General features: G+C 40.1%; 1 protein-coding gene across 2 annotated transcripts; it reads right to left on the bottom strand.

Moving 5' to 3' along the window:
- Window positions 1–633: 633 nt before the first annotated feature.
- On the bottom strand, window positions 634–12226 carry ZCCHC8 (zinc finger CCHC-type containing 8). Of its 2 annotated transcripts, XM_048323305.1 has the most exons (14): window positions 12038–12226; window positions 11123–11165; window positions 10403–10477; window positions 9791–9896; window positions 9044–9118; window positions 8627–8730; window positions 7266–7331; window positions 6193–6253; window positions 5937–6079; window positions 5066–5208; window positions 4240–4355; window positions 3433–3516; window positions 2851–2965; window positions 634–2120 (listed from the first exon to the last, which is right to left on the bottom strand). In XM_048323305.1, exons 1-14 carry the CDS (start codon window positions 12198–12200, stop codon window positions 1318–1320), a joined length of 2097 nt encoding a protein of 698 aa, XP_048179262.1. In that variant the 5' UTR covers window positions 12201–12226; the 3' UTR covers window positions 634–1317. The 2 variants fall into 2 exon arrangements, with proteins under 2 accessions (XP_048179262.1, XP_048179263.1); XM_048323306.1 differs by lacking the exons at window positions 7266–7331; window positions 8627–8730; window positions 9791–9896; ... (1 more) ...; window positions 11123–11165; window positions 12038–12226 and having other exon boundaries at window positions 9044–9066.
- Window positions 12227–12367: the final 141 nt, after the last annotated feature.

Raw genomic sequence — 12367 nt, 5'->3', positions numbered from 1 at the left:
AGGTTTAAACTGCAAAAGGCCTGGGGTCCTCGTAGAAATTCAAATGCAGAGTGTGCTAGTATCGTGTATTTTAAAGATCTTTAGGCAATATGCACAAACTGCAAAGCTGAGAATTTTAAAGAATTAAGTTCGCTCTCTAACATTATCTTACCGACATTCCCCCTCACAAGTTTTTTGTTATATATTTGAAAATGCTTTGGTTTACTATGCATTACACTTGGCTGGGGAGACTTTTCCTGCATTTATGGAAGGACAAATGCTTTACCAGCTCCAAGGAATACATTACATCAACCTAGTGCTCCCTCTCTTGGCAACTGAACAATGTACAGTCACTTCAGCCACAGGTCCCTCCCGAGACAAGGAGAAAAAGGTGTTAGAACAATCAATCACCAGGATTGTAACATTTCTAAGCATTCAGAAGAGGGCAGCTCTTCAGATTATGAAAACTGAATGATATGGCAAGAATTTTAACAGTTTCTTGATTAAGAAAACCTGAAGCCAACAGTTGTGGCCCTTCCTAAAATATTTAACTATATTCATCCTCATTTTGCTCACCTTGTTTTCCCAATTTTCTTCAGCAGCCGATTTTCAAAAACCAGCATTTTGCTGCTTCAGGACTCCAATTAAAAACTCTTTAGCTAAAAGCTCATTTATTAAACCTCTGTAGACAACCACGAACATGTATGTACAGCAAGTTTACATGAAGGACGATGCTACAAAAGATACAGTGGCAATTAAAACAGACCCACATAAATAATTTATAAAAATACTTGAAATGGTGAAAATAGCACTGTAATCCCCAATTATTTTCCTCCAATTGCCAAGACTTTCATGTGGGAAATCTAACATCAGACCTTTTTAAAAACATTCCGAATATATTAAACTTATCTACAGGATAATTAGCAAAATGTATAAAGTGTAGATTATTGTACAAAGGACAGATATTAAAAAAAATCACCAATCCACCTGAAACTCAAGGACAATAAAAATCTTAGCCAAAATAATGAACACCAAACCACAAACTCTGCATTTTAGAGTCTCGAGTATTGGCAAATAAAATGCTCTTAACAAATCATCAGTCCTGTTATTCCTTAGTGGAAGCATGCAATTTGGGAAAATTCTACATTTTCTGACTGCGTCGCTACTCCTGGACAAGATCAAACCTGCACTGACTTCGATACTAAGGAAGAACAGGGCAGACTCGCATTTGTCAAGATTTTCTCTTTCCTGTAAGATGAAGGAGGTTATCTGAGTTTGTAAAACTGGGGGGGAAACAGAAGGGATTTGGACTTAAGAAAACAAAAGACCAGTTAAGATTTAAGTCTTTTTCTTTTGCTGGTTTCTTGGGGAATTTTTTAACAGGCTTCTTATCCGTAGATAAACCCCAGTTGATTCTGCCATGTTTTCAAATTCAAATGGTGTGATGCCTGCAGCAAACTTGCTCATGTCAGGAACAAGTCCAGATTTTTTCACAGATGATCCAGTGCTTGTGGGCACTTTATTACCACCTGTGGTTTCCTCCTCATTAACCTCAGGGTTGGGAGCAGGCAGGGTATCATCCAGCAGATCTTCAGAAACTGCATTATCAGGATTTTCCTTTAAGTCAAGCAAACTGTCCTCTAGATTTGGACTGGTTATAGAACATTCGTTTTCTGGGATCTGCTCACTGATGTCAGAAAACTCTGTTTCCACTGAGATCACTTTCTCAGGTGACCTGACTTCTGCAACAAGATCTGCTTCATTCCTGGCTGGCGATGAGGTAAGGGAATTCCCAGTTAAAGGTGTGTCAGCAGGAATATCAGAGTCACTGTTTGTGCTCTCTGCCTGCTCCAGCGCTGCCCAGATTAACCTCTGCTGCTCCTCCAGCTCTTCCAATGTCAGAGTATCCTCATCCATGACTGAGTCCACTATTTTGGGCAGAGGACTATCACTGGAAGGGTTTGGTGGTGGAGTAGTCCTAGGGAGGGGAGAGTGGGTGGGTGTGGAAGGCTGAGGAGGTGTGAGTGGGGGTGTTCCTCGTGGCACAGGCGGAGGAGTGGACATCGATGGAGACCCAGGTGGCAGCGGAGGTTGGAACTGGAAACTGTTGGGAGTTTGAGATCTCTGTGCCCCTTCCAGATCTAGAAGGAGATGAAAAGACACCTTTTATAACCTGAAATCTGACCAGGACAAGATTCAGAGTGCCAATGTTCTGATTAACTACCAGATTTATGTCTTCTCATCCTTGGTTTTCAGCTGAGACAGAACAAACTTTACGAAGGTTTTCATATCCACCAAAACTGTTTTTTGGGATTTTGACTCTGCCAGCCATACAAGGAAAAAAAATTACTCTTGAAGGTATTAAGAACAAACTCATTTCACATTGAGACACAATGAAGGATTCCTCATAACGGATTTCAAAAGGAAAGCCAGAAGTTTCTCCAGCTATTCTAACATGTAAAAAACACTGAATCCTCCTCCCCTGAGTTTGCCATTTTTAAGAAGCTGTAAGCTTGCAAATTTATGTTATTTCATCCAAAGACTTAGGGATTCGGGGGTCTTCTTAACAGAAGTTTCTTTAGGATGCTCCTGAAGTAAAGAGATCAGAATTTTTAACATAACATTGCAATTGCTCTGAGCACACCTGAAACTTCCTGTTTGCTACTGGAAGATATGAAAACCACTGCGACAATCACACCAAATGCCACTGCAGTAGGACACTGCTGGCCTCTGTCAGCTCTCACATTAAATACCGCCAAAATGACTACTAACACATTGGCTTCTCCTTTTAACTCTCACATTTCAATTCAGAGCAAGTTATTTTGAAAATAAAAGTTGAACCTAGGGAAAAAAAATGCAGAATGACGATACCAGAGTCCAGGTCCATGTCAGCTGCTGCTGTCTCTGAATTGTCGTCTCTTGGTCGTTTGGAGTGATGAGACTTTGACTGAGGCGCAGCCCTTTTGTTGCTGGATTTTGGACTTGGCTGGAGAGAAAATATACACAAAACAAAAAAGAATTAGTATTATAGTGTACAGGCTAACATTTCCAGCTTTAAGAATTAATGCAATTTTGTAACTATACAATTATTTGGGGACTCAGTATGTAAATAGACATTGATGTTTGAGGGATGCCATGGCTATGGCAACCTAACAAGCTTCTCACTTATTAGGGGATTCTGGAACTTCTAGGTTGTGTAAATTCACAGCAAACTTTTTTCCCAATATAAATCATTGCACAACTGGGATCTGCTAACATTAAGTGAAATAATGGAATTCATTTTAAACACAAAGCCATCTTCTGTTAAAACAGAAGCCAGATCAGCATTTCACCCCCATTAGTGTCAATAAAAAGTCTGTCGCCTTGTGCAGAAAGAAGATACAAGCAAGAGATCATCATGACCTACACGAAAAGACAACATTGGTTTTTTTAATAACAAGGAGATATATTCACCTCCTGGTAATTAGAAAGGTAGTGAGCAAAAACATCCTTCTGTTGAGATGGTTGCATGGGGATGGAACCAAACATCTGCCATTCCTACAGCAAAAAGAAAAAAAAAGAGAAATAATGTTGCATATGGTTGGTTAATAACAGAACTTTGGTTAATAACACTGAATGAATAAACACATTTGGAGGCCACTAAATGGGCAAATGTAAAGGTGTAAATGCACAAGTGCTTCTTTTTAATGCACAGGCATTAAGATCAGTGATGGAATTCACTGACAGCAGGTTAAAATGCTTTTGAAGATAAAAGCGCAGCACCTACATTTCCTGTGTGCTCTGTGCTTAAGCGGGCACCCAAGATGTGGGCCTTCTGACTTGTTTAATTCTAGTTGTTACAAAGCTTTGCAGAAGTTGCTCACTGACTGAGCTGATGTCATTTTTTGTGATCAAAATTATATTTATGGAAACACCCACAGGGATTTTCACAGTCCAAGAACATTCAGAAAATTTACACGTATGGAAAAAACAGCCATTCATGCATGAGGTTTCGTGTTTAAAAAACAGCAAACTGTCCTGTTGGTCTCATGGAAATAATCCCCACAGCAGCACTGTCAGACCCTAGCACAAGAACTATAACAAGTATCAGTTAGATGGATGTCACGTTAATTACAACCCCCAGCCCCAAACCAAGGGCGTAAAAAGAAGAGACTGTTGAAAGGAAATTGTCAGATGCAGAATACAAAACATTTAACTCGTTGCTAAAAGCAATTACTGTCATTCAGCATGTGGTTTAGAAGACAGAAAACAGCTACTCACATCTGGGATCCCACTGGGAGTGGATATATTAAAGCCTGGATAATTTACCAACTTTGACACATCGTAAGTGATACGTTTGGGTTGGGGAGAGCCCTCATCTTCTCCTTCAACATCACCTATAATGGAATATAATTGTTATTGATGTTAATTAAGAACACCACTGAAAACATCCACAGGATTTAAGAACAGGGGTTTGGAATCTAAGTATTGATAGAAGTGAAATCCACAGAGGCAGTAAGAGTGACCAAATCCATCAGATACAGGCATGAAGCCTCCCCAGAAACCAGCTGGATATTTCTACACAACTGCTCTTCAGGTACCATTACCACCCTCAGAATTTGTCATCAGGACTGTTCTGAGATGCAGCATAAATGTTGGTCATTAGCAAAAAGTTGGTAAATTACTTAAGTTGGGTTTCAAGAAATGTGTTGTTTGCTTGCTGGTGGTTTTGTTCCTGTATAAGAGTAAGTTACGGAGTATTACGGCTTCTTTCATAAAACGTTAAGAGGAAAAGGGAGAGGAAATTGGACAAAAAGAGATTTGCAAGTCTTGCAGTTTCACCCAACTCCAGGTTTTAACAGTGAAACCCCACTGACAGTCTCCATCTTTGTAATCCAATCATTATGGAATTTGTTTCATTGTTACACCATAGCAGATAAAAAGGTGTATTTTTACAGGAATAAAAGACTTGATACGCAACATTCTCTGCAACTCTTCCAGGAGGAAGATGAAGGTTTACAAACCAGTTACTTTTTTGTCTCCTGAGGAAGGTGCAGCCAGTCCACAGCCTCATACTAAAACTGCATTGCAGCCCCATATTCCTCACCTTTCCCATCATACAGAGCCAGTCCTGAGTGCTCCATTTCGGCCTCCTTGAGCCAGCCCGGGGGGTACCCCAGCTGCCGCATGCGGTAAATGAACGGCGGCAGGCTCTTGTCTGTCACACCGAGGGCATCCTGAAGGACCTCACTAAGTCGAGAAAACAAACAGAAAACAAAATGTCATCCAGAAAAATCCCTAACTGGTGACAAAACGTTGTGAACATTTTGTGGAGTTTTCAGCTGTCAAGGTAAAACAGCTGAGTTTTAGCTCAAACTGTGTTGCATTTGAATCCCAGATATAACAACTCTAGATCAAAACCAGCTCTGATATGAAATACAACTTTTTGCCTTTCTGATATGCTTAAACCCTTTATTAGATTTAATTCTACACCAAGAATAACCTACTTGACCTGCTACTTCTGACTCATGGCCTTGACTGTAGCTATCAACAGGAAAGGTGGAACTTGACACTGAATTTACTAGTGATTTTTTTGGAGACTGCCACACAATACTGTGATTTCTTTAAATGTTTTGAATAGAGAGGAAAGGACACTCAAAGCTCAAAATTTGCAGACTTTTGAATATATTTTTAGTAGGAACATCATAAATTTGCAATTTGAGATGTCAAAGAGTAATACTTATCTCCCTGCATTAGGGAAAGAGTAGGACTATTCAGCTAGCAGTGAATTTTCATTTGAAAAGTATCTCTGCAATTTATTAAACAAAATTCTATTTAGCAAATTCAAACATAATACACTCATAATTAAGAGCAACAGGTGGACTTAATAAACTCTGGCAATTAACATCTGGCACTCCAAAGGTAGAAGAGGTATTCCAGAAAAGCAGTGCAACAGCAAATGGAAAGAAAAGAGATACCTAATTACTCCTGGCTTAAATTTTCCAAACCTCTCTTCTACTTCTTCTGCATGGTAACGCTGCTGAAAATTCTGATTGCTCGAATCACCACAAGCTTCCAAAAACTCCTTTCTCTTCTCATTTATACGAGCTGCATTTCGTGGCTTAAAGATAATACAATTGGGAAGTTTAGAGTTGGACAACTTACAATTTATGCACTCCTTCACCCAACATAAAGCTTGGAGAGCAGCAGTCTTTGGAATACTGGTGACTTTACCTTTGGACAGTCTTTCATTTGATGGTCTTCAGAACCACAATTGAAACAATGAGGTTTGGGCCTGCTTGAAAAATGCACAAATTAAACCTGAAAACAACTTTACAATGTTAAATACATTTAATTATTTTCATTCTTGAAAGATTTTAAGGTTTAGACTTGAGAAAGACAAAAACAAAATCATTCACTGCTGATGTCATGTGCTGTCTTCCGCTTCTCTTAAACTTTTGTCAGTCCTTAAATAGAGGAACAGAGTACTGCTGATTTCACAGTGCTAAGAAAAACATGGGAAATGAGGAAACGGCAGAGGGAAATAGGAAATGGTATCATCAGAGGTCTAGTCCTTTTCACAATACTGGGAATCAGTCACCAGTAGAAACAAACAGCAGAGCAGGACCATTCCTTTGGAAACTCCTGGCCCACAGTTTCAAGGAATGCATTTTGTGAAACTGGACTGAAAACCCGGAATGCAACTGCAGCTGGCTTCAACTTAAATCTTCCTTGTAAATTCACACCATGGCAGGAAACATTTGCAATATTACTGGGGTGAAAAAACCAAGATTTCAGAGGAAAACTTATTTTCTGAACATTCATTTTTACTGAATTAGGACGGGAACCAGAAGTGGAGACAAAAGTGTGGCACAAGAACGTGTGTCCAAGGTAACTCCAGCTGGAAACTGAATTCCCTTCACTTCTGACCTCCCATAAAAACGACACCCAAAAACTACACTGATCAACTCTCAGATCAGTCTGTCTTAAAAATCTATCAAGTAAGTCAGACAGGAGCTGTTCTACAAAACAGTAACCATGACACAACACCAGTGCCAAGGATGACAAACCAATCACTAAAAAGACAAGAAACAGAAGAATGAAGTATAAAAATTCAGAAACTTTTCACACACTGACTTTGGGCCCTTCCTAAAGAAAGTCAATAAAAGAACAGACCCACTGACTGCAAAGCTCAGCTCTGGTTTATTTAATTTAAAGTATGTCCAAGGGTTTATCAATTGGGCAATAATCACAGAGTGCATCTGAACTTTTCAGCTCAAAACTTTATATTTAGGAATAATACAAACCTTTTGGGTTTTACTTGTATTTCTTGTCCATCTAGGGAGAGAATCTGGCTGAAAACTTGCTGATATCTTTAGATTTCAATAAGGAACTGCTACTGGATGAAGCAAAATTTCAATTTTGTTTAAAATATCAATGAAAACTTAACAGTGCTTTGAGTAGAACACTGACTCATCTGCATTAAGTTACAAATGGGTCCTTGATATGAAATCCAGAGTATAAACTACAAAATGATATCTACTATAAACTATTTGCTAAGATGAGCTTATGATGTTTCCTCCTAAATTTCTACCCAATGCTTTATCAGCACTTGCTAAAACTACAACCCTCTTGTTTACAGGCAGAAATTTCCATTAATAATTCTGAAATGCTTCACAGCAATGCAATCTTACTAAACCACATTTTGATAGAGTTTCAAAACGACAGGGTCACTGAGAGCAGTACCTGGGTCATTTAGAAGCCAGTGCCTGATGAACCATTTCACTCAGAATCAGTTCAGCCACACTTAACTTGGCATTTTAGGAGAAATTCCCATTAGGCATCTACCTCCTTCATCCAGAGGTTGGGAGATTGTAAATTTGCAATTTATGTTCAGATACAAGTAATTTTTTAATGTATGACATTTTTAGTGTATGACATGACCTTGATTACAAGCTAAAGAACTGGATATTGCAGAAATGAACTCTGAAACGGGTTCTTGTCCTGAGTCTTTCCAGGACAGAAGCAATACTGGAAAACTGGAGAGATGATGTTACTTGAGAAATGTCTTGTCCAATTTCTTTTATCATGGAAGACTTCAATATTAAAAAACATTTCAACATTTTCCAACTTTTTTCAGCATTTCCCTAAATTCTACTTTTCAAACATTGGCTTTAATAAACAGTAAAGAAGCAACTTTAAAATGGATGCATGTTTAAGAGCATTCCATAATTAAATTTTAATAAAAGACTTTCCCTCTGGCTCCCACATTTGGAAAAAAGCATTTTACAGCATGTTTGAGTTTACCCTTTTCTTCTCCCAGAGAGTGGATTTTACAGAGGGAGAACACTTATTCAATCAGCAACGAGCTGTCATTCCAAACCTGGTTAGGGACTGGCCCAGGAAGTTCCTAAATTCACAAGATGTATTTATGGGGATAAGGCATTCACCCTCAAGATAGCAATCAGCAAGTCAATTATATCAAAACACTTATTTGTTTTGAGTAAAAAAGTCATTAATGACTCATTAAAGCATCCCATCTCTAATGATTAATATGGTTTTGATAGAAACACACAGTCCACTGAAGAGAATTTGAGTTCAATTTACCCACTGGAATACTTTGGATTTGACAAACGGAAAAAGAAACGTGTTTTAGCAAACAGGATACTTAGGTATTTCCCATCCTTCTGTCAGCTGTGGATTCTCATTTAAAATAGGCTGTCCCAGTTTATCGAGACAAAAATTGGTAAAATACAGAACACTTCCTACAACCTGCAGAAAAAAAGTCAGAGAATTGTCAGAAATGTGTCAGTATTTAGGTGAGATTGGTAGCATTTCTATAAATTTACACTGCTTGAAATACTTCCAGGTTTTTTTCCCCATTCTCTAAGAATTTACAATTAATACAAGCCCACACCTGTACATGTAAGATTTTTTTTGCACTGATGTAGCCAAAACATGCTGAATTTAAATTTCATTTATCAGTGTAACAGCAGTTAACAGATCTTATTTTAATGGCAGTGTACACTGAATGTGGAGAATGAAGAGTCAGACCTACCATGGAAGAGCACAGTCAAAAACTTACACTAAAAGCTTCTTTCACTTTTTTAGAACTCGAGCTGGCTCCTTTACAGTCCTCTTCCAGAACAACACTGGAGGGCTGATAGGGAAAGCAAAAATAAAAATAATTAATTTAAATCAATGGAGCTCCTGAATTAGTGATGTAAAAGGCATGAGAATGTGGGGATCAGCTTCTGTCCTTTTACCAACAGTAGGATGGAGATGTCCACATTAGTCATGAAGCCTTCCACAGCCCAAAGCATGACACAGCCCCTTTCTAATGGTTTCTTTGATGAGAAATACACTGCATAGTAACATTTTCATTCTCACCAAAAAAGCTAAGGGAAAGATGGAGAGAAATGTGCTATTCCACCCTTTTACTCAAAACTGAAGGTTGATTAAGAATCAAAATTCTAAACTAGGAGGAGAAAGTGTAAATTTATAGGTTCTGTTGTTCAGCTGTTTTCTTACATATACTCAAAGTTGGGCCAAATGAAGAAGAGGATGCATTAAGCTCTCTTAATTATTTAAACCAACTTATTAATTTTCTTTCACTGAAATTTCACTAGGGACAATTTTCAAGAAGCATTTTCATGGGCAGAAAGGATCTTTTCTTTGCCCTGGGCTCTATTTTTTGGAACAAGTGGACATACATCTGTTTGACAACTACTTGATTTGATTTTTCTTACATTTAACAGTGCAGTATTTCGATATTCCCATTACAGAGATGGAGGAGAAGAAGCATCTCGTGACAATTTGAGCTTTAAAGTACCTGTGGCTTAGCATTCAAGTGTGATTTTTCTTGTTCACTTCTCTTCTGCTCTTCATATTTTTGAACTAAACTACAAATAAAATCTTCAATTTCTTGATGATACCGCCTGGGATGGAACAAAGTACAGAGAGATGAAGTATGAGCATGGCTGAAACAAAGGGCAGATGTCTCTTTTCTTAAGCATTTAACATTTACTAAATAACTTAGAAAAGGGGAAAATCCAATTGTTTTTTGTCCCACTCTCAACCCCCACCAACACAAATGCAATCTGATATTAGAGAGCACCTGAGTGTGGCAAAAAATCAACTCCAAGGCAGGGAAAGATTAATTTCTTATATTTTACCCACAACATTCCTGAAATTCAAACTGGTCTTCAGACCCACTCCAAGCTCCTGGAAGTCACCCTTCATTTTGTGATAAAACCAGATATTGCTAATGAAAGCAACAGAACTCCTGTCATACTGCCCATTATCCTTTCTCCCCTTCAAGCTCCAGTAGTGTGTGTTATTGAATAAAATCTATATCCACCCTTTGGGCACAACACTGTTATTTCCAAAGAAACAAAAAAGCCTCCGTTTCCTGTCAGGATTGTTTTTACCTGAAAATACTTACTTAGTAATGACATTGTTCATAAATAAAATCTGCAACAGAGGTCCATCAACTTTGGGGTTTTCCACTGAGATTCCACTAGAACAGCACAGAACACAGACAATGGGTATAGTAAATATTCCTCACCAGTTTTATCACACAGCTGATAGCTGAGTCTGGACCGCACAGAGAGAAAGGTTTAGTCAATACAAAATCTGTCCTTTTAAGAAGTTCCTATCCTATTTCCTTAAACAGAAACTATCCTCTTGAGCAAAGCAGGTTGGTTGGTGTGAGGTGGAAGGAGAACAAAACACCCCCACACTGCAGAAATACTTAATTCTGCATGAACAGAATTCTCTTCCTGCTCTTCAAACTTCAGTAAATTTATACAATCTTCTAACTAAGATTTATTCACACATTTGAGTGTAATTTTCCCTCACTGCTGAACTTTATGTTAAAACTGCTTCCCTGAAGACCAGGTGAGTTTCATAAAACAGATACACACAAATAGAGTTACAGCAATACCAACCAAGTTCCTGCTATTCAATTCCAAAAGACTTTTCAGGAACTGGAATGGCATTTTAGAAGCCCAACACCTGAGCAGGGATTAGGACATTGAAACAAGATGTGGCAGATTGTTACCTCAGCCAGCTTTTATCTTAGATAAACTCTATATATACACATATAAATAAATATATTCTCTCTATATAAATCATACAGTGTTTTAAGTCAACATGAACATACCTAGGACGAGTCAGAATTCTCAGCTTCCTTTTAAGTTCCTGATGTTAACTTATTGTTAAGGAATACGATTTCCTTTGGAAGACACAAACCCACACCCAAAGCAAACAAGAAAACACCGAGCAAGAATTTCACAGAACAACAAATGGAGCTTCAGTTCCTCCCTTTCACTGCACAGGGGATTATTTACAAATCCACCTGTTGCTGAAGAAACACAATAAAATGAAAACAAACAAATGAAAAAGAGGACTAGCTGTGACAATCCAGATAGTGCCATGCACTATATGCAATGGTTGTATTAACAGATTTATAATATTTTATTTTAAAAATATATACAACCATCAACAAAAGAAAGGTAACGGTAGTACACACGTACTTGTAAATGGGAAATAAACTATAACACATTTCAGATTCCATTCTGCTGCAGCAGCAAACCTAAAAACCCTCCAGGGAACCTGTCCCAATTCAACAATTTGAAATTATTTGTAGCTGCGTTAAAATGGATTGTCAAAGTGAACACACAGGCGTTTGTTTTCCCTGGAAAGGCAAGAACGCAGCAATTCAGTTTCAGAGAGCCGTTTCAATAGCCATCTCCGCATCCCAGGACGGAGCCGCCTCCTGAGGTGGGGCTGGCACGCGCCCGGCCGCTCGGAGAATAAAAGTTTCTATGGAAAAGCGCTCTAAGGAAGCCTGGGAGCACCAGACTCGGCTCCCCCTCCCCACCCAGCTCAGTACTCTCCCCCTTCGGAACGCGCCCGGGCTCCGGCGGAGACCAAGGGTTCTTTCCCACAGAGCCCCGGGCAGGAGCCGGAGCCCCCCGGGAGGGCCGGGACGGGCTGGCCCGGAAGGGAACCGGCGGCAGCGGCGCGCCCGCCTTCCCCCGCCCCGGCGCGGGCCCTGCCTCTACCGCCAGGATATTCTCCGCCCGCAGCCGCTGCACCGTCTCGTCGCGGTCGCGCAGCCGCTCGTAGAGCTGCAGCAGCGGGTCCGGCTCTTCCAGGGCGGGCGGCGAGGGCGGCCCGGGCTCGCCCTCCAGCTGCCCGAAGAGCTCGCGGTCCCCGAAGTCCACCTCCGCCGCCATCTTGGCCGCCGCAGGAAAGGCGGGGCGGGGGCAAAGGGCGGCGGGAAGCGCGGGACGACGCTCGCCGCGGACTACAGCTCCCAACGTGCCTCGGGGCGGCGAGCCACCGAGCGGCTGGGGCCTGGGCGCGATGCACGCTGGGAGGTGTAGGCGGCGCAGCAGCATTT

This window comes from Corvus hawaiiensis, chromosome 18, assembly GCF_020740725.1.
Source record: "Corvus hawaiiensis isolate bCorHaw1 chromosome 18, bCorHaw1.pri.cur, whole genome shotgun sequence".
Classification (NCBI taxonomy): domain Eukaryota; kingdom Metazoa; phylum Chordata; class Aves; order Passeriformes; family Corvidae; genus Corvus; species Corvus hawaiiensis.
This window is presented reverse-complemented; position numbering and strand designations above follow the sequence as displayed.

What these genes read in the sequence shown, in the direction of transcription:
- ZCCHC8 (XM_048323305.1), bottom strand. Translation starts at nt 12,200, where the DNA reads ATGGCGGCGGAGGTGGACTTCGGGGACCGCGAGCTCTTCGGGCAGCTG. An exon ending in AGAATTCTGACTCGTCCTAG is followed by an intron (nt 10,478 to 11,122) that starts GTATGTTCATGT and finishes GTGCTGTTCTAG; the next exon opens with TGGAATCTCAGTGGAAAACC. An exon ending in CTCCCAGTGGGATCCCAGAT is followed by an intron (nt 3,517 to 4,239) that starts GTGAGTAGCTGT and finishes TTTTTGCTGTAG; the next exon opens with GAATGGCAGATGTTTGGTTC.